This window comes from Biomphalaria glabrata, chromosome 9, assembly GCF_947242115.1.
Source record: "Biomphalaria glabrata chromosome 9, xgBioGlab47.1, whole genome shotgun sequence".
Taxonomy (NCBI): Eukaryota; Metazoa; Mollusca; class Gastropoda; family Planorbidae; genus Biomphalaria; species Biomphalaria glabrata.
The window spans coordinates 38641718-38669130 of record NC_074719.1 but is presented as its reverse complement, the minus strand read 5'-3'; the positions used below and the strand labels follow the sequence as shown (position 1 = coordinate 38669130).

Sequence of the window (27413 nt, the reverse complement as noted above, 5' to 3'; positions counted from 1 at the left end):
CTTACGGACTCTTTGTGAAGGCTCTTTTAACGGCGGCTCGCAGGGCCATACCGCGAACGAATGGCAAGCGCAAATACCGGTCATTTTGGTCTCAAAAGTTGGCACGACTTGTCAGGCAACGGAAAGCGGCACGAAGAAGGCAAGCTAGACAAAAAACAAATGAGACGAGACGAGCCTATAATAAACTCACGGCATTGGTAAGAGATACGGTGTCAGAAGAATTGATTAAAAAGAGGTCGGATGTTTGCGCGAACCTGGACTTTGCGGATGGGAGAGAGGCGTGGAAGTTACTAAAAAATCTGGCTGGAGTGGGGGAACGAGGGGAACGAAACCTCTACAAACACCAGGTGGTCCTGTTATAACTGAGAAGAAAAGAGCTGAAGCTTTGAACACGCATTTTGCTGGGGTCTCTAAAGCTCATAAGAAAACGTCCATGTCGGTGGCCCTCGATCGCATCAGAAGAGCTAAAGAATGACGCAGGTTTGTCGACAGCGAAGATGGGGCAGAGACTTTCTCCGAACCCTTTACAATGATGGAGGTGGCAAACCATTGCAGAAATAAAAACAACAAATTATATGAATAATAGCCAGGACATTAAAGTGGACATCAATATTTGGGGGGGGGGGGGGCGAAAGCTGACACGTGTCAGTAGTTTGAAATACCTAGCTCTAAGATACTGGCCAGCACTGCACTGTCCACAACAACACTTTTCGAAACTCAATACAATCTGAAAAGACTATAAAGGTACAGCCCTCAAAACTAAACTCAAGACCACATCCGTATTGTTGTAACTGAACTGTGACGTTGGTCAGTGAGTGATCAACCGACAGATGTGACATTGGCATGTGTATTCTCTTTGATTTTTATAGGGGACACTATAGGCCTATAGTCTTGCGGTTGCGCAAAGAATGCGATATCGACATTCACGACTGGGAAGCACTAGCTCTCGATCTCTCCGCATTGCGTGAAGCTGTGAGTCTAGGAGGTGAAAGAGCACCGAACAAACAAAAAGCTCAGAGAAGAAGCAGGCCTAACTGCAACTGACCAAACTACCGATGCCACTATGTCGCCGGCTTTATTATAAGCGAGGATTGGACTAACAGTCATCTTCGAGTCCATAGGAAATGAGAAATGTGCTCATCTTCGATCACGAAGGAGGAGCCATGTAAGTCGTGCGATTTGCGCACTGAGTTACCCCCCCCCCCTTTACAGCGGGGTCTGAAGCTCGAAAAAATCCCCCTTCAATTAAAAACAAAGCAAATCACATATAGGCGTACTCAAAATGCTATGAGCGTAGCCATATAGGGGGTTATGAGTTTAAACCCTCCTTTCAGCGAAAAAAAAAATACATCTTCAATATAAACAAAAACAAACTACACACTCAAAAATCTATGAGCGTAGCCAAAGAGGGTTTTGAGTTTAAACTCCCCTTTAGCGGGGTTTGAAGCTAAAAAATAGCTCTTCAATATAAAAAAAAGCACATTACACACTCAAAATTCTATGAGCGTAGCCAAGCAAGAGGGTTTTGAGTTTAAACCCCCTCTTCCAGAGCTTAAAATCCCTCCTGATGTTTTTGAGTTTAAATACCCCCATAAAGAGAGTTTTAGGTTGAAAACCTCGCCTTAAAATTTTATTCTTATGTGAGCTTGCGCTCCCAGAGCTATATTTTTATATATTTTATTTTTATAGGCTAGTGCCAAACTTATTATTTCTACTTCCGCTTTTTGTGTATAAAAAGTGATGCCACGCTGTTTTAAAACAGTTCAGTGTACCGTTGACCAGTGGTCAGTACCATATCTGTCTGTGTGACAGCTGAATATCTTTGTGGTCTGTCATCTAATTATATTTTTATTCCTGTACCTGGGACGGCCTGCTATTATTACTGCTGTGTAACTGCTGTGTAACTGCTGTGTTACTGCTTTTAACTGCTGCTGTTGGATATTGCTGCTTATAATTGCTGCTGTAGATCTATTCTAATTCTAGGGAATCTAGTTTTATTTTGTTTCTGTAGTGTTGCCTTATTAGTAAACTTAGTTATATTTATTAAATTTATAGTCTGTTTCTCAGTTCTGTTCTTAGTGAATAGTAAGGTACTGAGCCTAAGGATAAGATATTCTTGTTTTAGTGTTAGTGTTATGAGTGAAATAGTAGGATATCGTAGATCTAGACTAGTTTATTGTAGTGTGTTTATTGTAGATCTAGGTCTAGTGTAGTAGTTTTAGTGATTTAGTTAGATAGTTGTTTTGATCAGTTTGTGTCAGATAGTTGGTTTGGTTAGTTTGGTAGTGTTTGTAGTGGTGTAGATTTAGAGGGTAGTTTATAGTAGTTAGTGTATATATTATTTTTTATTATTGATTTATTTTGTATGTAAATAAAGTTTCTTTTTGTTTTATTTATCGTAAACTAAAGTTTGTTATCTTGTTTTCATTTAGTTTAGTTTAGTATGTCTGGTTACTTAGGTGACTCTAGCCCCTTGGTCGTAGACTGAGGTGTCACAGATTGAGCCCACCCAGTAGCGCAAACATCTGCCTACTGTTAGGTAAATTTTAATGTTGAGCAGCAGAGAATAGGTCGTCTCTCTCTCTATCCACTCGTGCCTGCCTGACCTGCTCACATTTTTGGTGTCAGAAGTGGGATCTGTGCTTGAGTGACCAGACTTGTATTTTTTATTGGCATAGATTAGGTTTGCGTAGGAGTTTAGGCATTGATAGGCGGTATAGATAGTGTTAGTTTAGTTGTTTTTTTTGGTATTGTTATTGAGAGGTTATTAGGCTTTAGTTTTGTTGAGTAGTTACGTAAATGAACAGCGAGGCAGCAGCAGCAAGAATGCAGCCGTCTCAGACAATGATCTTGGTGCCTAGGACAGAGATGAGTATCCGGCGCTTCCATGGTGATGGTCCTGCCAGGGAAATTGAAGAGTTCCTTCAAAATGTTGAGAGAGCTTGGAAGTCTCAACACATGGTGCATCCAGAGGAAAAATGTGACTTCCTCTTTGCACATCTAGGTGAGGCAGTGAAGGCCGAACTTAGGTGTCACCCTCAGACGACAAGGGCATGCCCAGATGCCCTTGTACAAGTTCTACGCTCCACTTATGGAGAAAGGCGGAGCATCAACTGCCTCATTGGGGAGCTGTTCCGAATAAGCCAGCACCAGTATGAGTCTGTCCGCGCATACTCACACCGTCTCCTTCAGGCATTTGAAGCACTCACAGACAGGCAGAGAGCTCTATCTGAAACTCCCTTCAGCGAGTCTATCCTGAGGGACCAGTTTGTAGAAAACCTCAGTGACAGGACCCTAAGGAGAGACCTGCGAGAGAGACTACTTGACAGGCCAGAAACTGAATTCTTGGCGTTAAGAGACATGGCCATCAGGTGGGCCCAGGACGAGAATGTCGCACCGCAAGTCAACGTCACATGCAGTGAGATAAACATTGAAGGCCAGCTAGCTGCGCTCTCCAAGCAAGTGGAGGAGCTTGCAGCCCAGATTGTGCTCCTACAACTTTCGGGACCACAGAACTCTAACTGTCCCCACTGCAACCACCATCAACCTGATCACATTAGCGGCAATGTGAGACAGGTTACCTCACAACGGCGCGTGGAGACAAAGCGCACTCTTAACCATAAGAGGCCAACGACGAAGAACAGGAAATGCTACACTTGTGGCAAACCTGGCCATCTTGCAAGAAATTGCAGGCTACAGAATAGGTTTCAAGGTCAGCGAAAGAAGCCAGGGAACCGGGCTCACCAGCAACACCCTTCTAGAAGCAACTGCTTGAATTGTGGAAGCCGGGACCATTTCACCCGAGCTTGCCCTGATGTCACTGCAGCAGTGAATCACGTTCAGGTTGCCTCAGTGGAACAACCACAGGCAGTACAACTGCAACCTGCCCCCAAGCCAACAGAATTGTCGGTGGAGGTGCCACAGAATCCTAGGCGACCCAACACTACACCTGATTCGTTGGTTCGCAGAAGCCATCCTGCAGTGGCAGAAATGATGTCGATTCGTACAGAAGTTGCCTCACCTGACACTTCCAGTAATCATGCAGAAGAAGGTAGGGAAACAAATCCTTTCCTACAGTTTCATCCGGTCCAACCAGAATCCACCTTGCTTTCCCATGAGGTTCCTGAGTTGCAGAAGAAAAGGAACGACCTTCTGAACATTGGGTGCAGAGTTCTTGTCGAACAGAGAGTCAGAGGCCAGGGAAGAATGTTCATGCAGTATGAACCCTCTTGTTTCATAATTACTGCAGTACCCAAGTATGCTTCTGGCTGGTACATGGTAGAAGCAGAAGATGGCAGTACATACAGATATGTACGAGAGGAAGAAATGAAGTTCGTTTCCTCACCATATTAGCATAATTCTTCATTTGTATTTGTAATTTTTTTATTTAATATGTCATTTGCATTCCAATGTATCAAGATGTACTAGTTTGTAATAACTCTATGAGTACATGTTATCTACATGTGTATTTAAAAGCTTTTTTTAAAGCTTAGTAGTTGCTGTACCTATTTGAGAATGTACAGAACCAAGAGTATTTTCTTGTGTTTTTAGCTGATGAAGTGTATATATTTTTTTTTGCTTTTGTCCTTGTAAAGCAATGTAATTTAAGTCATGTCATGGAGATGTATATTTTTGTGTGAAATAGATTTTAGTGTGTATTTTCTTTGATGGTATAATATGTCAGCAGTATGTATGTAATGCATTTTAAGTAGTTTGTTAGTATTTTGTTTTGCGAGGACGCAAAAATTTAAGGCGGGATGAATGTGAGCTTGCGCTCCCAGAGCTATATTTTTATATATTTTATTTTTATAGGCTAGTGCCAAACTTATTATTTCTACTTCCGCTTTTTGTGTATAAAAAGTGATGCCACGCTGTTTTAAAACAGTTCAGTGTACCGTTGACCAGTGGTCAGTACCATATCTGTCTGTGTGACAGCTGAATATCTTTGTGGTCTGTCATCTAATTATATTTTTATTCCTGTACCTGGGACGGCCTGCTATTATTACTGCTGTGTAACTGCTGTGTAACTGCTGTGTTACTGCTTTTAACTGCTGCTGTTGGATATTGCTGCTTATAATTGCTGCTGTAGATCTATTCTAATTCTAGGGAATCTAGTTTTTATTTTGTTTCTGTAGTGTTGCCTTATTAGTAAACTTAGTTATATTTATTAAATTTATAGTCTGTTTCTCAGTTCTGTTCTTAGTGAATAGTAAGGTACTGAGCCTAAGGATAAGATATTCTTGTTTTAGTGTTAGTGTTATGAGTGAAATAGTAGGATATCGTAGATCTAGACTAGTTTATTGTAGTGTGTTTATTGTAGATCTAGGTCTAGTGTAGTAGTTTTAGTGATTTAGTTAGATAGTTGTTTTGATCAGTTTGTGTCAGATAGTTGGTTTGGTTAGTTTGGTAGTGTTTGTAGTGGTGTAGATTTAGAGGGTAGTTTATAGTAGTTAGTGTATATATTATTTTTTATTATTGATTTATTTTGTATGTAAATAAAGTTTCTTTTTGTTTTATTTATCGTAAACTAAAGTTTGTTATCTTGTTTTCATTTAGTTTAGTTTAGTATGTCTGGTTACTTAGGTGACTCTAGCCCCTTGGTCGTAGACTGAGGTGTCACAGATTGAGCCCACCCAGTAGCGCAAACATCTGCCTACTGTTAGGTAAATTTTAATGTTGAGCAGCAGAGAATAGGTCGTCTCTCTCTCTATCCACTCGTGCCTGCCTGACCTGCTCACACTTAAGCAAAATACAGTCACCAAATTCTATGAGCGTAGCTAGAGGGGTTAAATTTTGAATAAAAGCAAACAAACAAACAAAAACTCCACAGATTTTTTAGTTTACCCAAATGATTTTGACTATAAAACTTCCCTTTTCTATATAAAATCTAAAGCAAACTACAGTCACTTAATTCCAAGAGCATAGCCAAGAGAGGTTACAAATTTCAAACCAGTATATGGCTGGGCTCCATTAATAAAGTGCAGTGAATATATATAAACCTATATAGTCATCTGCCAAATTGAAAAAGACTAAAATGTGGCTCAACAAAGATACCTAAGACGGATTATAGGAGTCAGTTATAGATATAGATATATATATCAGTGACTTGACCTCCTTTAAAATGTAACAATCATGACAAATCAATTTCTTTAGAGAAGCTGTAGGCAAGTGTAGGCCTACTTAGCCTATACTAGAGACTATATTTTATATTAGCCTAAAGATCTACTAGCTTAGAGTGAAGTTAGTCTTAGGAGGCCACTTATATTAAGATTTATAAGTTAATACGTCTTATAATTATATAGATCTAGATCTATTGGATTATCAGAGTGTAAGTTTAATTAATTTGTATAGTGACTAGATCTAGATCTATATCTCTATTATCTATAGTCTATAGGGACTATAGTACTAGACTCTATACTCTATCTATGACTATACTATATACTCTATACTAGATCTAGATCGATCTAGACAGTATTATACACTATAGCACTATAGTCACATTCACATAGTGCCTATAAAAAGGCTATGTCACAGTAGTCAGTAGTGACAGTACAGTATATAATGTCACGAGGACTTTTTAGCCCATTTGGGGCGGTACTCAGTGATTTATTCCCTAATTTTAACTACTAATACATATAAACGTTAAAATACAAGAAAAGTAATAATTTTCCCCCACATTGAAAAATGTGCGGGTATACGCCGCGTACAGTCACAAAGAATCAATACTATAGACTATAGTAAAGGCCTCAATAATATAATATATATTAATATTATATTAAATATATTATGTCACTATTGTCTAACCCAGAATCAGTACATCCAGTACTCATTGCAGTAGTCCTAGAATAAAGCCCTAGATGAGTAGATCTCTTTATATATTTTTGTCAGATTAATAATGTGTGTGTAGATTATAATAATTATATAGTTTGTATTAGATCTGATCTGTTCAGATCTTAAAAACCTGACACAAAGCTTAAATTGACAATTTATATATTGTTTTGTTTAAAACTAGCATATTTATTATGATATAGCCATATATTTACCCCTTTTTTTTTACTCTTTGGTACTTCTATGCACTAAGCTTTCTATGAAAGCTTTAAGAATTTGTTCAAAACATTAGTGTGATATTGCCTAAATACACTGATAATAATAATGTTGCTTTAATACATTTTCTTTTCAACAATTAAAGTAAAATGTCAAGTACTCGGCGCTCTATGTCACATTATGACCCAGCTGTGGCACAAGTAGAAAAAGCTCTACAACTTGCCCAATCGTCCAATGTGCCTCCAGAACTTTTGCAAACGCTTGAGCTTGCCTGCGATTTGATTCAAAAGAGAGATGATTACACAGATTCAAACACTAGCTATGATAGTGCAGCATGTCGCAATATCTTAGAGCAGACTCTAAAGCATGACTGGGATGCAGTGCACAGACAGGGAAAGACAACTTGGAACTTAAGGCCAGGAATGATGACTGGTCGTCTTGAAGGTAAATCATGTCATATATTGTTTTTGAATCTGACTATTTGAGCACGTCTTGCAAGAGTGTCTGCAGCTCCACGAGCTGCGGGGAGACGTATACAGTGGTCAACTAGATCTGTGTGGAGGCTATGAGGCACTATGCTGCACAGCGGAGTTCCTTACCAGAGCACTATGGAGACATAGGTCTCCCTGCCTTGTCACCAATCAGAGTTCATCTCAGACTTTTTGAGCTGCTACTTTATGATGGAAGGAAAAAGTTATTTGAAGGGAATCGGGGAGTGGTCTTCCACACACCACTGCAGATTTTTTAATGAATTGTAACCATTTATTATGGTTTCAGCTCTGCAACTTACTTTTTTGGTGGGCTTCTTTAGTCATTATTGTCAAGCATTTCTTTTATCTTTTCATGTCTTATGCATCAGATCTACCGTAGGCTCATTAAATTGACTATACATATTAACCCATCAAGCTATCTGATGGATTTTTTTGAGACTTTAACAAACCTTTCCATGTGTTGTGCATTCAATATTTTTAAATTGTATGGAAACATCTCATTTCTAAGTGTAATAATCCATCCCTGAATCTCTTCATTTGTTTCTATCTAGATTTTAGCATTCATATAGAAAGACAAACTTCTTCCAGTCATAATAATAATACAATATTGCTTTTGAATCTGCCGAACTTTAGGTGAAATTGGTTACAAGTATGGCTGCTTAATTAGTTGCAAGGTATGTGCTCTGGAATGTTGTCTTGATGGCCCAGGGCTCAAACCTTGTCTGCCACTTTCTTCTGCTTATCTCTGCTGTCCCGTGATTGTGGGAGGTTTAGGTTAGCATGTAATTAATGTTCAATATGAAGGAACATTGAAAACATGTTAAACAAAACAAACCAGCGTACTGTAATGAATATGCATAGCTTATGTACACACTTAAATAATCATTAAATTGTTGGTTATGTATGTAAACAGTTCTAATATTATTTTAAGTTACTCATTGATTTCTTCTTGTAGGGCAATTCTTAAAGTCTCTAGTCAGCATTCATAAGTGTAAGAAAATTCTGGATATTGGAATGTTTACTGGATATAGTGCTTTGTCTATGGCAGAAGCATTGCCAGGTATAATAATAATATCTATTTTTTAATCCTTTATATGTTACAATGAAATGTTTAAATGAAGATAAATTGACTAAAAAGGACATATAAATAAATATATTTTAATATGAGAAAGTTCGGGTTTAGTTTGATGTTATGAAATTAGGTAATTGCAAAACAAAGTACATGTAGTAAGCTTCAATTCAATTAATCAATAAAAACAATTTTTTCATTACTATAGAAAATATTATTGAACTGCCTGTTAAGTATCTGATGCTCTGACTATTAATTAATTTAATAATTTTCTCTTTTGAATTTCAAGCTGACGGGAAGCTGATAACTTTGGATCAAGATATTTATTTGAAAGAATTAGTTGAAGGCCAATTTTTTAAACAGTCGCCGCATGGAAAAAAAATTGAAATCAGGATAGGTAATAATATTTTTAACATCCTAGAAAATCTTTCTGAAATTATGGAACCTAAAGGAGTTGCAAACATTTTTCTTGCACATCAAGTCACACCTAAATCACATTCACAGCTGTGTTATTAAATTAACTAGCAATTCTTTTTTATTTCAAAGCTTATATCAACTCACTCTGTCTGTAAGTATGATAAAATATTTATACACATTATTTCTCACACACCCAGTCTCGGATTAAGCTGAAATTTTGCAGAATTATTTCTTTTACCTGACAACACAAGAATCAGTTTTAAAAAATATTAATTAGTTAATTAACTATTGGTAATTAATTATTTTGTTTGGTATCTTAAACAAGGGAAAGAAATCCTACTTGACAGATGTGGTGGCATAAGTTGAATTAGTCCCCTTGAAGAAACTTGTGCCCTGAGTGAACATTTTTTTGATGAATTTAAAAAAGGATCATGTAAACATTCACCAAGATACCCCCTTTTTCCCTTCCCTTTCACAACTGGTCCAGACAAGTGATAAAGTCTGTTGAGTACTAAATAAATATCCTTCATCACACCCGAGTTGTTGTACTTTTTGTTGTCACGTATCTCTACTGTACATAACACAACATGACATGTATTAAAACTCACTGATTCAAGTCTTACTTTGCAGATACACGTTTATTAAAATAAAATATCAATTCACAATATACTGGCAACTTCAGCCATCAATAAATCATATAACATCTCACTTGTAATCCAAATGAAAATCATCAAATACATATCTAGCAATACTTTCAACATAAAATAATACACTTCTGTCTTCTCTAATATCCATGGCTTCTACTACTGTCTGACCATGTGATCAACTCCCCAAAACGAGATTTCTTACCCACAATGCAACTGTGGATTCTTGTTTCTCACGTGAAACACAAATATTAAGAGTATTCCATGCTTCCCAACTATATTCATGTCACTGGTTATTAAACAATGATGTGACAGAACTGAAGGTCCATCATAAATCCATCATAAAGCATGTTTCTTGTTAAGTGTGACACTAGATTTGGGCTTGTTATTAATCTTTTTTTTTTTAAAGTAGACTATATATATGTATATATATGTAGTACCTTTTTTTTCTTTTGATACAGTACTGTATTCAGTTGAAATTACATATAGTATTTTTCCTAGGTTATATATAAAGAAGGAAACACACACAGCTGACAAAACATTTGTTTTATTGATTTTCATTCCACCATCCTACTTCTGTATGATCTTCATGTTTGTGTCTTGGCTAGTGGTTTTTCTGGGCTTCCTAGCAGAAGATACTGTTGGAGATTTACTGTTCCTTTTGTCAGCCATGTTGATGGGATATGTTTTGATCGTAGGATTGTAGAAAAACTAACAAAGTTCTTGTACCGACATACAGTATGAGACAGCGCAATAGCATTTCTGAGATAAATTTTCTCAGCCCAACTTATCATACAGAAATCAACACTGTCACTGTTCTGCCCAACGTGAGAAATTGAAACCTATCGCTTGGCCACCCATCATATCTTTGAAATTAGTCGTTTATCAAATTAAACTGAATTAATGGTTATTTCTGAAAGTCTGTCTTAACTTTATGTCATCAATAAACATTCCTGTCCTCAGGGTATTTGAAATTGATGAAAAGAATAGTGAAATGAGATTTACAACAGTGCATAATGCATAAGATTTTTAAAAGCACTTTTAATTTTTGAGGCTGTAATGTCATAGTTGGACAAACAAACAGCACAAAACCTATAGCCATTCTGTCCTTGACAGCTGCTTAAAAAGTTAATAAAACAATTGAAATGGACTGGTGAAATCTTTGGTTTAGAGTAGCCTTGTCTTTAATAAGCTTTCAGATAATAAATTCTACTGCCATTTATGTTAGCTTGTCTGACCAATTTTTTTTTTTAATTTTGCTCAAAATTATTTTTTGCCATGATTATTTCTATGTCTCTTCTTTAGCTTCTTTTTAGCTACTTTCAGTTACTGCATTGAAAGGATTCTTAACTATTTGAACTATTTCAGGTCCTGCCATTAATACGGTGAAAAAATTGACTGCTGATGGAGAACAGTTTGATATTATATTTCTTGATGCACACCAAGGAGATTATGTTGAGTTTTTGGAGGTAAAATTGAATCCATATATATATAAATATAAATAAATAAATAAAACATGTTGGCCAATTTAACTAATCATTTCCTGCATATTAAAAAATATTTTTTAAGTTTCTTAGTGTATTGGAGGTGCAGTGGCTCAGCGGTAAAGCAATAGGCTTATGAACAGGGGGTCCCGGGTTCAGATCCTGGTGAAGACAGAGATTTTTGTTGTCAGGATCTTTGGGCCCCACTGAGTTCACCCAGCTCTAATGGGGGCCCAACATTAGTTGGGGGAAAGTAAAGGTGGTTGGTCATTGTGCTGACCACATGACACCCTCGTTTAACCATGGGCCACAGAAAATGATGACTTTACATCATCTGCCCTAAAGATTGCAAAGTCTGAAAGGGGAACTTTACTTTTTTTTTCCAATGTGTATCATGAGATAAAAATAATGAAATGCCTTTTGAATCTGCTGAATCATAAAAATCATATATTTTAATTGCTTTTTGTTTGGCACAAAGTATTAAATGCTTTCAACACTTATATTTCAGTATATATTTGGCCAGAATCTTTTGGTTCCTGGAGGAACTCTTCTCATTGACAATGCTTTTGTGTATGGTACTGGATACACATCCAACCCCAGAGGAGGCAGCGCCAATAGATTCACAGATGTTTTAGCATCAAATCCTAATCTTCACAGAGTATGTTCCTTTCTTTACACTGTTTTGGTTTCTTATTATCACAATTCTCTTGCTTTGCTTTTGTGAAGAGATGTAGCAATCTTTTGCTTGGTGTGAAGCCAGACAAAACATATACCTTCCTTTTATGCTTTTGCTTTCCAAAAAAAAAAATAATAATTTTGGTCTCCTTTTGTTTTTGTACTGTTTAATTGGCAGCTTTCTTAAAAAAAACAAAGTAGCAACATTTATTGTGAAGTTCAAGTCTTACTGTGGTTGTAGTATTGACTTCTAGTTATATGAATTTCCTAAAAAAAAGGAATTTTGTAATCCTTCTAGCCAAAAATACATGACATGATTTTTTTTGTTGAAATTTTGTATATTTCCCCAGGTGCTGGTGCCTTTAAGAGATGGTATTTTGATAGTCAGGCGAAAGTCAGATGTTGAAGGTACAGTTGATTAAACTACTGTTCCAAACTATTGATGGATCAAGTTTCAAGGGCATAGATGGGACACACATTCTATCTACTTCTTAAAACATTTTTTGTTGTTGTTATATCATTGTGTAACTCTAACAACAGTATTTCATCCCTGCGGCATATATAGTAGCACAAGCTTTTAATTCACCTTTTTATTTGTTATATTGATAATCTTGATTTGTTTACAACAAGAGATAAAGATAAGCATGAGTGGGTGATAAAAGTTTCAATATATTTGCATGCAGATAAGGACACCTTTATAATTAGATTTTTGTAAATTGACTTTATTAGAAGCATGCTTATAGTGTCCTGACACCGCAGTGTTGGGGTGAACATCATTAATAAAATTGTAACTTTTATTTACGTTAAAAACTTACATCATTTAAACAATTTTAGGACAGTGGTGAAATGTGGTCAAATTATTTTCCCAATACTACTGCAAGCATTATTGCTACAACTAATTATTCAATCTACAAGAACTAATTATGTCCAATAGTTATCTATTCTTCGACATTTACTATGTTACCATTTTTATATGTTTTAAAAAGAAGCTGGATTAATCTTGTAACTGTGCCAGATTTCAAAGTGGTAAAACTGAACTATCAATTGCATTTATCAATTTAAATCTGCCTTTTTGTTCATCATGTGAACTTTGATTTAAAATAGATTAATGGTAATATTCTTGTTTGCCATGGGACTAAATTAACATTATTATGATAGATTTAATTTACAATCTAAATTTTGATTGGAAGATTAGTCATTAGCTTCTGCATATAGACTTATTATGGCCCTCTAGGCTCATATAAGAGTTCAAAATTTAAAAAAATCAGAATGACTATATCAGTGTGCATATGATGTTTTTAAACCATTTTTGATGGAATTTTCATTTTCTAAAGCTGATCTTGACATGCAACTGAAATTGATGACTACAACACACAGTAACTTATATTTCAAATTATACTTCTACATTTTATCCTGTTTAATTGCTATATTTCTTTAAATTTGAAAAGAAATGGATTATTATTATTTTTTTTTGCATTTATAAAACAAAAATATTATTACTTAATATTAAATATACAGGGTAGTTTTCTTTTTGTTCAATTATATAAAATTTCTTGAACATGAAGTGTTCACTTATGTATTCAAAATGTAAACTTCCCTACATAAAACAGTTTAATCATTTATTATGTACAGTATGCTGCATACATACAACAACGCTATTACCAATAGTCTATTTCAGGTACAATGTTTAGTGAAGTTTGACTTAGTATTTTGGAATAGCTAATTTTTTTTTTAAGAGCTTTAATGCTTAGTTACGTCATTTTTTAAAACTTAACTCTTTCTCTACGTAATTATTTTCATCGTTCCGATAGAATTATTCATTTCGCTCATTTGTATTTCTCTATCCTGTTGTGACTAAACTTCAATAACTTTTTTGCTTATTATCAGAAAATGTTTTGTTTGGTATTGAATTATAGGAGAATGCATGCTCTTTTTGCACAACACAAATTAAAGTTTTTAAAGCCAAAAATAAATTTAGTTTAATGGGGTCAAATCAATGCTGGCATGATCAGTTAGGAGAGAAAGAGTTAAAATATTTTTCCAGTTTTTACTATATTATAAAATTATTGTATTGGTGGTTACACATAAGCCATTTCTTAAAACCAAAAATTTTGCCCGTTTTTATTTTTTTTGTTTTCACATTATTTTATTGAACTATTTTTTTTTTCCTATTCTTGCTTTTTTGCATTGTGACTATTCTATTTAGAGATTGCCTTATTGAATGAAGCTTTTGCTTTATATATCTTTTATAGTTGAAATCTTTAAATGTTTTATTGATGAATAAAATTGTTATTAAAAAAACATGTTTTTAAATATGCTATAAAATTCCATAACAAATTTTGTTTCATTTATACAGAATCTACATTTGACCAATACATTTTTATTTTCTTCCATTTGTTTTCTATGTGTTATAGCCTGTTCAGAAAAATGGAATTGGGTTTACTCTTAATTTTCATTTAAGAATTAATTTAAAGTTCAGGTTAATGAGATTGCCTGTGACTTACTATATATAGGTCTTAATTTTGTTTAGAAATCATAAGTTGTAGAAGGTATTCATTTGTGTATTCTATTGAGAGGTGGTTTATGTCTCACTTATGTATTGCCATATCAGCCTGATGATGGTAGAGATAATTTGAATAAATGTCACATGATAAAATGTGTCAAGGTCACCAATTGCAAAAGTTGTTTATTGAAAAGCTAAAAATAGATAATAAATGCCCAAGGGAGCTGTAAATTATAAATATTGCAACTGACGTAATACTTAAACAAGTAAAATATTTAAAAAAAAAAAAAGCAAAGTTGATATTAATAGTAGTAGTATAATAGTATATCAACCATTTTAACTCAACCATGTAGCCTAATGGACCTCATTCACCAATCGTAAACAAACAACATTTAGTCACGTTATCTTATTGATAAAAAATGGAAAAAAAACTGTCACGTGACAACCATCATCAATTAAACATGAGATCGTAAATTATATAGAAGAGATAGAGCACCACGTGACTAAATGTTGTTTGTTTACGATTGGTGAATGAGGTCCATTCTATGGCCTCCTTCAGTCGCAAACGACTATGGATTATCTTATAGAAATAAAATGAGATGAATGCCTGGGCATCAGCTATGGTCAGAATGATGTCGCTCACACAGCAGTTCCCCCTCTCCACGAAGCTGAGGTATCAAAGGGAAGAGCAAGTGCCGATACAGTTTGGGGTCAGCGGGGGTCGCAGGCTCTGCCAAGATGTAGCATTGTGCGCTACAAACTGCCTTAGGGTCGCCGGCTCTTGATTCTCCTGCGGGTTGACTTCCGAAGCCTCTCCCATGTTTGGGTATAGCTGCAAGGCAGCAGAGGTTTGAATTCAAAGTTTTCTTTCTCCTAGGTGGGTAGCTAGTCAAGGCTAACGAGCTTACTGGTTTAGGCACCAGTTACTCGCCTTTGCCCCTTCTCCAGTTTGTAAAAATAGTTTCGCCGGAACGGATATCTGAGCCACGTGAAGGAGTTGTACTGGTCATCAGAGGCTATTTGAGACGCAAGCCATTGGAAACATTTTATAGGTAGTGGACTGTTTATATCCATTACCACTTCCGGCAATACAATAAGTTTGTATTAAATCTAGAAAATCAATAATAAACAAGGCTTCACGTGAAACAACGATACCATACTACCACCTGTCGTTTAAGCATATTCGATTACTATTAAATAATTTTAACTCTCATGACATTTTAAAATGCCAGATAAAAACATTGTCTCGTTCCTTTTTTTTTTTTTGGTCATTGTTTATTTCTTTTTAACTCTTTAAGTGACTGAATTACATCACATGCTCTAAACTAGTCTAAACTATCTTGTCTTTTGTGTGTGTGTGTCTTGCGTGTATTTGTTTATATGTTTATATTCACAAAATGTCATTAAACTCATTTAAGTCTATTTTTTTAAATTTTATTTGAAACACAATTTATGATCTCAAACATTCCTTCAACAAGCTTTGTTTTCTTATAATTATTTATAGATTTTGCATTTATGTAGCTTTTTAACTTTAGCGGTCCGTTGACAGATTTGACTACATAAAGGGGTCACCGGGTCAGAAAAGTTTTGAGAACCACTGTTCTAGATGACAATTGCAATGAGATGTAAGAATGTGAACAATGTGGTGTGATGACAGTAATAAACAGCAGTAACAAGTTGACACTAATGAGCGCCTAGGTTTGATTAGAAGTGGGTCAAAACAAATGTGCTATTAAATCATCATAAAATTATATCCCAGTGGATCTCTATAATATGTTCAACACAAATGATTCTATCAATACCAAATAACTGTCCTTAAAAGCTTTCACTATCTCCCATTGCATGTCTTAGTTTAACCTTTGCTCCAACACTAATTCTCATCTGTCCCTTGACTTTCGTAGTAGGGGGTGACCTAACAGTTGACGTCACCTAATCCCTTTACTTCTCCCGGTCAGCAGCTGTTCTTAGCAGGCTATCAAGAGATAGAGACCAGTCCAATCTTACAGAGCTTATATCATCTCACTTTGTCTGTCTGGTAAAAAGTGTGTACACGTTATTTCTCCCACACCCATTCTCGGATCAAGCTGACACTTCGCACAATTATTCATTGACATAGACAAGACACGAGTCAATAAAAAAGTCACCAAAAATAAACACTTAATTACTGGCAATTCATTATTTTGTTTAATAGCTGCAATGGAAACTAATATTTCAGTATTCACAGATATGGCTACATTAGTTGGGCTTAGTCTCCTTAAATAGGCCTAATTGTTAACGCTATTTCTCCATCACGCGTTCTCCGATCAAGTTGGTACTTTAAACACGTATTTATTGTACCTAACAAAACATGAACCAATAAACAAAAATACTCTATTAGTCAATTAACTATTGGTAATTAATTATTTTACTTGATATCGAATAAGGGAAATAGCTTGAACATTGTTGGTAAATCTAGTTTTAAGGACGGAGTTCTGCCCCTTTAGATAAGCTTTGTTGTTTTTTAGATAAGATTTTTTATATTTTTCTTGTTTTATGTTGTCAACTTGTCCAGACATCTTATCTTTAAACAACTCTTCCTTAGTGCTCCCTCCGCTGACAACTGACCTCAACATAAAAATGGGTCTGTGTACAATGTTAAATTACAAATGCAACACATGAATCAATAAAAAGAAATAACTGACTGAATAGTAATTAAATGTTAAAATGTTAATTAATTAATTTCGTTTGGTATTGTTAAAAGGAAATAGTTCTTATAATATTGAGATATGTGACTGTAAATGTGGAGTTATTCCACCTAGATAATATATATATATATATACTCCATAGTTCGCAAGCAGACCTTTACTTTGGCCCCTAATTTACTTTAAAACATCTCCCCCTCCTCCCGAATCCTTTTTTTTTTTGTCTTAAGTTCTTGACCCATAAGGCGCAGTAATGTTATCTTCAAATTCTTTTCTTGTTGAAAATGGCCAACTATCATACCGATAACACAAAGTGCGAGTTCAACCAGGGTTAAAAGTTGAATTGTTTTTGACGCATGTAGGTTACATCTTTAGACTAATATTCTGTTTACAGTTAGAATAGTAAGGTCGTCGTACTGTTAGTAGTAACCTAAACATTGTTCAACCCACGGGCGTACTGCGTGTTAAAAGGGTGGGCGCCAAACAGATCATATTTTTTGTTCTTTTAAAAGGTTGTACATTCGGGCAGAACTAGCGATGCTAATAATCCCTATATGTATCGGTAATTGTATGCTTGATATGGGAGTAGCAGTGGCTCAACAAAAATGGCTAAGACGGATTTTAGGAGTCAGTTATAGTAATCGGGTTTCAAACAAGGAAATCCTATGCCGAACTGGGAGTCGACCACTTTATGAAATTGTGACAGAGCGTCGCGTGAGGTTTGCGGGACATGTTCTCCGACAAAATGAATTACGCATGCCAGGAGTTGCCATAACATCCAAACAGTGACGTCCTCGTATAAATTGGCGCCACACTGTCTTGGAAGACCCCAGAGCAGTCACTGAACACCTGGTGGTAAAAGGCTTCAGACATTGCCGGTGGCAGATCTTTGTGGAGATAGCTTGCCGCACAAAGCACCAAACGGCGCGGAAGATCTAAGTCTTAGTAAGTATGTAAATGAGAGTAACACAGTAACATCAATCAGGGCGACAACGTTCCGAGCACAGATAAAGTCCAGGCTTTCATCACATCACTATGAGATACATCGTGGTAGTACTAAGAACGAAAGCGGCCAACATAAATTCAAAAATTTGACAAATTAAAAACGAAACTATTACCACATTTTTGAATAACTAGATTAAAGGGCCTATTATACAACAAGAGGTGCCAGAAACTAGATCAAATAAAAACGTTGTTTTGAAGATTGCAATTCACTAACTCTACGCCATATGCTAGGACAAAGTCGTTCAATTCGCTCCTCTTCCCAAGAGACATTAGAGGGATAGAACGGGTTGTCTGAATCAGCCATGAAAACCAAAGACTTAGGAGTTTATGTCTCCACTTAACATGCACGGAAGTGTGGTCGAGAGGCCAAGTGCAATTGAACTTAGCTACCGACTCGGGCAGGGTTATGTTTACTGAGCGCCTAAAGGCAGCACGGAAAACCAACTCCTAGATACCCCCTTCCCCCCACTGGTCCACAAATGAGATTGGTCCAAAAGTGCTCTGAGCATGCTATAAGCATGAAAGTAGCGCTAAATAAAAGCTATAATAATAATGAAATAATAATGCACCGTTAGATTAACAAATGAATACCCGTAGGGTTATCTCTTATTTCGAAGGAACGACTTTAATTTATAGGGTGAAGAATATAAGATACTATTTCTCTTATTAAAAATGTTGAATTTATCTCGAATGAGGTAGCATCGTTCTTCTGAAATCTTTTGTGCAAAACAAAAAACAAACAAAAAAACAGCAGGCCTGCTACAACAAGCGCATTACAAGACGTCTTACTTAGCACAATGATGACCTTACAACACTTTACGCCCATTATATATGCATGTGAATTATGGTTCTTCAATTTTTCTATTTGATGTAATTTCGTTTTTTTTTAAAGCAAGTAACATCAAAATTTGTTTACAAAAATTAATCCCTCCTTTATAAAGCTAATGGCGGTCTATAATTTCTGTTTCTATTTTTGTTCTTGTAATGCTTCAGTATTGCAAGGAGTCTTTCCAGTGAGCTTTTCTTAATCAAGTTCTTCTAGTAACAGTCCAGAAAATGATTTCTATACAGGACGATGCGCAAAATGTTTATGATCGTCTAGTTATTTATTCAACTCTGTACTGAATACAAAGAAACATTTGAGTCGAGTTCGGGAATTCCCTCTGTAAGCAGGTTCAAATAGCCAAATTGAATTTCAAGATGATTAGCCTATATTTAAAAACATTACAACGGTCAAGGCAGAGTTCTCAATGTGAGGCCAATTAGCTCGAACTTTATTTTAATTCAGAAAAGGAACATAAAATATCAATTTTCAAGGAAAATCATTAAATCCGATTTCGAAATCATAGTCCATCTATTGCCGGTCCACCATTGAAGAGTTTACAAGCCAATAAGATGAATAAAAAAAAGAATATTGTTCTGTAGACGCAGGAAAATGCATTTATGTAGCACAAAATGCAGGATAACGCTTGACGCCGTGGCTTTGCACTTACTGGCTATAGAGGCGCTACTACAAAATATGAGAAACACTGACTTAAAATTTTATACATATTTATCACTTCACAGGCCTACTTCTTCGTGGCGAAGGACCTGGCCAGCTGCTTTGTTTTCCCACGCACAGATAGTCTGATAGAACGTTTTTTTTTTTTCAAAAGAGAATACAGCTCAACAGGAAAGGCTGTCTACATTAATTGTGAATGAATTTTTTTTTAAAAGAAACTTCGGCGCGTAGTTGACCGATGTTAAATCGAATATTAATTTAGCCACATCCAAAGGTACTCTGTGTTTGCAAAGAACTGTACCAGGAAAAAGAGAATGAGGCAGACAAAAAAAAGCTATGGGAAGACAACGTCAAAGAATGGACAATCCTGTCATTGGATGAAATTATATCCAAGGCAAAAGACAGAGAGGAATGGAGAAAGACGGTCAACAGATCTTGTGTGGTGGCCCAAGGGTTAAACAGACTAACGTGAATGTGAAGATTGCAAGTCAATACCATGTAAAAAAAAAATCTACTAAGACAACTTCAGCAACGACTCTGGTCTTCCCATATTAACTCCCGTCTCCTTTCCAAATGTGTGCATAAGTAGCCGCTGACCCTTACACACTCCGCTGTTCATTGTGCGTCTCAGTGGAGATCTTCATTTGATCTTCTAATCTACATTTAAGACTTATCTAACGATTAGCCAAGTGCTGTAGTCCGGGTCAGGTACAAAACCTAGATCAGACTGCTATGCTAATGTTTGTTATTTCAATACCGATGTAAAGGCTGGAAGAGTTTATCTACAACTTTCGTGCACTAATGTTACCTACTCGCCTCCTGTTACTGAACAAATAAAGTTTTGAATGCTTAGTCCTAGAAGACATTGTATACTATTGCTTGTATTTGAATTGTGGTCAGATCCTTTGCTGTTGAAACGACAAAAAAAAAAGTAAAGTTCCACTTTCAGACCTGGCCATCTCTAGGGCAGATGATGTAAAGTTCATCTGTTTCTGTGACCCACGGTGTAAGGAGGATGCCATGTGGCCAGCACAACGACCAACCGGCTTTACTTTTCTCCGAACTCATGTCAGGTACCCAGGCAGGTTTCAATATTTTCAGAAAGAACATCCGAATGAAATTATATCAAAGACAAATGAGAGATAAGAATGGAGAAAGAAAAATAACAGATCTTGTGTAGTGCCCCAACTAGGGTGTCATGTAGCCAGCACAACGACCAACCGCCTTTACTTTTCCCCAACTAATGACAGGTACCCATTAGAGCTGGGTAGACTCAGAAGTTGAAAATCCCAGTCTTCACCAGGATTCGTAACCCGGGACCCTCGGTTCGGAATAAATGATGTTATTGTTTTGAACAGGCTAAATCTCATATTCGAATCCTGAAAAAAAAAAGAAAAAAAATTTCGCTATATAATAAAATGTTCACGAAAATGGAGTCTACAAGATTACTATTCGTTTTAAATTAGGTCTAACTTATAATGCATACTAATTAGCTTTTTCTCTTAAAAAATCTGCTGCATAACTGATTTTAAAAATTAGAATTTTCGCTTTCAGGATAAAAAAAGTAGCCGTTGCATCAGAACTTTGAATGGTCTAAAATATTGTGATGTCGGATTTTCAATATCTTTTCTAGTTTACGAGATCTAAACGGGACGGACAGACGGACAGACATTTCACACAAAACTAATAGCGTCTTTTCCCCTTTCGGGGGCCGCTAAAAAGTTGTGAACATGAGATTAAAGAAGCCATCACTTGAAGATGAATTGGTTAAATACATGTTCAGTATCCAAAAGTATGTTCAGTATCCCACAGTATGTTCAGTATTCCACAGCATGTGCAGTATCCCACAGCATGTTCAGTATCCCACAGCACGTTCAGTATCCCACAGTATGTTCAGTATTCCACAGTATGTTCAGTATCCCACAGCACGTTCAGTATCCCACAGCATGTTCAGTATCCCACAGTATTTTCAGTATCCCACAGCATGTTCAGTATCCCACAGCACTCCCACAGCATGTTCAGTATCCCACAGCATGTTCAGTATCCCACAGCACGTTCAGTATCCCACAGCATGTTCAGTATCCCACAGCATGTTCAGTATCCCACAGTATGTTCAGTATCCCACAGCATGTTCAGTATCCCACAGCACGTTCAGTATCCCACAGCATGTTCAGTATCCCACAGCATGTTCAGTATCCCACAGCATGTTCAGTATCCCACAGCACGTTCAGTATCCCACAGCACGTTCAGTATCCCACAGCATGTTCAGTATCCCACAGCATGTTCAGTATCCCACAGTATGTTCAGTATCCCACAGCATGTTCAGTATCCCACAGTATGTTCAGTATCCCACAGCATGTTCAGTATCCCACAGCATGTTCAGTATCCCACAGCATGTTCAGTATCCCTCAGCACGTTCAGTATCCCACTGCATGTTCAGTATCCCACAGCATGTTCAGTATCCCACAGCATGTTCAGTATCCCACAGTATGTTCAGTATCCCACAGCATGTTCAGTATCCCACAGTATGTTCAGTATCCCACAGCATGTTCAGTATCCCACAGCATGTTCAGTATCCCACAGCATGTTCAGTATCCCACAGCACGTTCAGTATCCCACAGTATGTTCAGTATTCCACAGTATGTTCAGTATCCCACAGCACGTTCAGTATCCCACAGCATGTTCAGTATCCCACAGTATGTTCAGTATGCCACAGCATGTTCAGTATCCCACAGCACGTTCAGTATCCCACAGTATGTTCAGTATCCCACAACACGTTCAGTATCCCACAGCATGTTCAGTATCCCACAGCATGTTCAGTATCCCACAGCACGTTCAGTATCCCACAGCATGTTCAGTATCCCACAGCATGTTCAATATCCCACAGTATGTTCAGTATCCCACAGCATGTTCAGTATCCCACAGCACGTTCAGTATCCCACAGCATGTTCAGTATCCCACAGCATGTTCAGTATCCCACAGCATGTTCAGTATCCCACAGCATGTTCAGTATCCCACAGCACGTTCAGTATCCCACTGCATGTTCAGTATCCCACAGCATGTTCAGTATCCCACAGTATGTTCAGTATCCCACAGCATGTTCAGTATCCCACAGTATGTTCAGTATCCCACAGCATGTTCAGTATCCCACAGCATGTTCAGTATCCCACAGCATGTTCAGTATCCCACAGCACGTTCAGTATCCCACTGCATGTTCAGTATCCCACAGCATGTTCAGTATCCCACAGTATGTTCAGTATCTCACAGCATATTCAATATCCCACAGTATGTTCAGTATCCCACAGTATGTTCAGTATCCCACAACATGTTCAGTATCCCACAGCATGTTCAGTATCCCACAGCATGTTCAGTATCCAACAGAATGTTCAGTCTCCCACAGCATGTTCAGTATCCCACAGCATGTTCAGTATCTCACAGCATATTCAATATCCCACAGCATGTACAGTATCCTACAGCATGTTCAGTATCCCACAGCATGTTCAGTATCTCACAGCATATTCAATATCCCACATCGAATTCAATATCCCACAGCATGTTAAGTATCCCACAGCATGTTCATTATCCCACAGCATGTTTAGTATCCCACAGCGTCTGTGCTTAAGTCCTCTAAAACTTTTACAACTGTTAATGTTGGGTTAACAAAACAAAAATTGGAGCTAAAGAACTGTTAATTAAATCTATTGTCTCTTTATAGTTTTAATTGTCAACCTCTCCCAGTAGATCAGGCAGCTGGGAGAGAGGAGACTCAATATTGGAGATCCCAATGATCAAGTAAACAATGTCAAGGACGCTAAATTGACCTTCAGAATTGCCAACGAAATAAAAGTCACAAACAGATCTGAAGAGCCTAGAGCTTAAAAAAATTATTCTGCTAAAATTTGAACAAAATATTTTCATGCAACTTATGAAATGCATAACCTATTAACACTTCCTTTAGTTTTTTTCACCGGATACACCAAACAGCTTGGTATTTATAGGTATTCCGTCATGTATGAAAATCTCCAATATATTGTTATAAACCTGGTGGTGGCACAGATGGGGGTAGTGGTGTGTGTGTAGTCAGCCGACGCAAATCGCCCCAGGCCAGCGCTAGACGAGCGGTCAACCGTGACGAGTTACGACGATCGGCCGAGACGAGTGTCAACAAGAGAGTTCGGGAAGGATCGCCGACGTGAACAGAGCTCAGGGGCGTCACGAGAGTTGTAGTCATCTGACCACCTAGAAACGTCGAGCGGCGTTCTGTCCGGTTCGAGAAGGCCAGTAGGGACCCTATATAAGAGCGGAGGTGACGAAGTCAAGACGGTTCAGAAAGCGGGTTCACGACAGGAGTTCAGAACACGGTCGACTACAGCACAGTTCAACGGTGTGGTTCTGTACGGAGCATTACGACGGTTCAGTGCGGAGTACTGTCAAGTACAGTTGAGACGAACGGCGTCTTGATCTTGGTCTGCGATCGAGTCCGACACAACGAGCCTAGTGTGTGAAGTCAGTCCTGAACTGTTGAACCCAGTGCAAGCCCGGAACAACGAGACGGAGAGGCCAGTGCAAGAGTTGATACTGCGGAACAGTGTTATCGGAGAGATATTTGTACAGTGTACGTGTTGCCAATTGTACAATATTGGCTGTTATTTATGGACATTAAACCTTTACGTTATTTTGGAGCCCTGACTTGTCAAGTTCTTTAAGTTGGTGGTGTATGGTGCAGTTTGCAGAGAGACTGAATAGTGAGATTCGTAACAACTGGTGTCAGAAGTGGGATCGGATCGGAATCGGATTGGATCGGATCTACTATGGCTCGTCTGAAACTGCTGTACGAACTTGAATTTAGAGAACTGAAAGAAGAACTCCGTGGACGAAGGCTGAAGACATATGGAAACAAGGAAACTTTGCAAGCACGCCTCCGAGAAGACATGTTGGAAGAAAAAGAAGATCCGGACACATATCTTTTTGAAGTCGAACCTAACTTGCTGGAACAGCTCACCAGTAGCATGCAGCAACAGATCACCAGTACCCGTATCATGCTAGACGAGATGAGTGCGACATTGAAGAAGAACACCGAGGAGTTCTGTAGAGAGATTAAAAAGATGGGTACCTCAGTGAAGGAAGTGACGAGCCCCGTGGTGAAAACGATGGACGTGGTGGAAGAAACCTTGTACGACCAAGACGTAGCAGGTCATGGGCCCGAGCACAAGGAACCCCTCGCGCCATGGGTACTATGCCAATGTATAATACACTTCAGAAACTCACTCGATGTCTTTAAAACTGCGTTACAGCTAGACTTATAGTAACACTGTCTTAAAAGTACGCTACACTTTATGTATTAGTACACTCCAGTATCAGTATACTATTTATAGCTCTACGCTACCATTCTACCAAAACACTTCCCGAGTAGTACATTATAAGTCACATTTGTCGTTAATGATCCGTGACCAGAATAAAAAAGATAGTAACACTGGACAGCAAGTCATCAAAATGTTGACAACTCTGCCACGGGGGGTAATGCGTGACACATAGGCGAACGAGAAGATCTGACAAGATACACCTGTAAACTGTGAATGACTTGTCCGTATTCACCTGTAAACTGTGAATGACTTGTCCGTATTCAGTCAGCACAAAACGGCTTCAATTCCAAGGCGGCTGCCCAGGGCCCATCTTCGAAGGGAGCCTCTACATTTTAAAGCTATAGGATATTTAATTAACAAAATATGTCTGTTCAAAATAAAGAAACAATGGAAAAGTGACTAAATTTACAAATACTTCATTTCTTTGTTAACAAACACAACTGGCTTATAGATTAATTACTATTATTAAGTGCATTGATATCAAACTTGAAGAGAGTGGGGGCGCCACAAAAAATCGTACACAGAGCCTCCACATACTAAGATCCGGCACTGTTCTTACCAATAGGGGTAGAGAACTGCATGTCTGGTTTCTAGTCAAATTTCTTTTATCAAAGTTACTTCCTCCCTAATTGTATCTTATAAATTATAGACGCTTCTTCAAAAGTGAAGCTAAATACGTCTTAGGCCTGTCCATATGTTGATTAGAGAATTTTAGCTTCTGCTTAAAATACTTCTTCAAAATAAGCGTAGCTAAATGGGTTTTGACTCAGTTTTGAGTTTAAACCCCTCTTCAGCGGGGTTTGAAGGTAAAAAAATACCTCTTTTATATTAAAAACAAAGCAAATTAAACACTCAAAATTCTATAAGTGTAGTCAAAGGGGTTTTGAGTTTAAACTCCCCTCCAGTGGAGTTTAAAGATAAAAAATACCTCTTCAATATATATAAAAAAAAAAGCAAATTAAACTCTCTAAAATCTATGAGCGTAGCCAAAGGGGTTTTGAGTTTAAACCCACCGCCAGCGGGGTTTGAAGCTAAAAAAATACATCAAATTACGCACTCAAAATGCTATGAGCGTTACCAAAAGGAGTTTTGAGTTTAAACCCCCCTTCAGAGGGGTTTGATGCTAAAAAATACCTATTATATATAAATAAGCAAATTACACACTAAAATTATTTGAGCGTAGCCAAGATAATGGGGGGGGGGGGGGGTAAGTTTAAACCCCTCTCCTTCAGATGGCGTTTTTTAAAGTTTAAAACCCCTCCAGATGGTTTTGAGTTTAAAATCCCACTACAGAGCGTTTTGATGTGGAAAACCTCTATCATCAAAATTATTCTAAAGCAAACTAGTTACCAAATTCTATGCCCGTAGCTCAATGGGGTTTTGAATTAAAAAAAAAACAACTCCAGAGATTTTTTAGTTTAGAACCCCCAACAGATGATTTTGACGAAAAAACTTCCCTTTTCGATATAAAATCTAAAGCAAACTACAGTCACCTATTTCCAAGAGCGGTTACACATTTCTACCAGTGGCGGGGGTCCATTAATAAAGTGCAGTGAATAGTCATCTGCCGAAATTGAAAAACACTAAATGTGGCTCAACAAACATGGCTAAGACAGATTTTAGGAGTCAGTTATAGAGATCGGGTCTAAATCAAGGAAATCCTATGCCGAACTGGGAGTCGACCCCTTAGTAAGATTGTGACAGAGCGTCGCATGAGGTTTGCGGGACATGTTCTCCGACAAAATGAATTACGCATAAGAAGAGTTGCAATGATATCCTAGTACAACTTGACGCCACTCATGCATGGAGGTCCTCAGAACAGGTGGGGAGAGGCTTCAGACATTACCAGTGACAGATTTTTGTGGAAACAGCTTGACGGCAAATGCGCCGAACGGCGCGGGAGGGTCTAAGTCAGTAAGAATAGCACATTAGGTTTTTGAAATAAAACTTTTTAATAGCAGGAAAATGCACTGTAGATACCTCAGAATATGCATTTTGTTGGCTTTCAATACCAGAAATAGTGATTGTAGCTCGTATCGCTCCCCCAGACCCCCTTAGTGGCAATGGCGGGTAGTCTAAAATTTTCCCACTAACTCCAGGAAGAACCTATTCTAGGGCACAATAAACTTCTTCCGAAAGAATGAAGGGTCAGAATGTTATAAAGATTATGTACAAACACACACACACACATATAATATTTTTTTTCGCGAGTGGGGGGGGGGGAGAAAAAAAATCCCCCCCCCCCGAAAAAAAATCCTGGCTACGCCCATGTTATTGCTACTTTACTTTTTAGTCTTCTGTCCTAAAGTGTGTCTAAATTTAGTGATTTTACTAATGGTGTTACTCGAGGTCATATGTGTCTGTTTGTTATAAATGTCGCGGCCCTGTTTTTTGCGTCTTGTGTCCCCTATGACATACATTTTGGCTACTGGCTACGCCACTGAAGAAAATTTGACCTATAAATGTGCATGTTGTGTTAGTCTTTGTTCATTTACTTGTTGCTGAATGTTTGCGACAAATCACGTGTAAACACTGC

At 37.4% G+C, this 27413-nt stretch overlaps 1 protein-coding gene across 4 annotated transcripts; it reads left to right on the top strand.

Annotated features, from left to right (window-relative positions):
- Positions 1-4689: 4689 nt before the first annotated feature.
- LOC106073331 (O-methyltransferase MdmC-like) lies at positions 4690-14497 on the top strand. 4 transcript variants are annotated; one of them, XM_056040808.1, is made up of 7 exons: positions 4690-4907; positions 7190-7488; positions 8491-8595; positions 8894-9001; positions 11034-11134; positions 11658-11807; positions 12175-14497. In XM_056040808.1, the coding sequence occupies exons 1-7, from the start codon at positions 4864-4866 to the stop codon at positions 12244-12246; spliced, it is 879 nt and encodes a 292-aa protein (XP_055896783.1). In that variant the 5' UTR covers positions 4690-4863; the 3' UTR covers positions 12247-14497. The 4 variants fall into 4 exon arrangements, with proteins under 4 accessions (XP_055896783.1, XP_055896786.1, XP_055896785.1 ...); XM_056040811.1 differs by lacking the exon at positions 4690-4907 and adding an exon at positions 4932-4950; XM_056040810.1 differs by lacking the exon at positions 4690-4907 and adding an exon at positions 6133-6240.
- The last annotated feature ends 12916 nt before the right edge of the window (positions 14498-27413 follow it).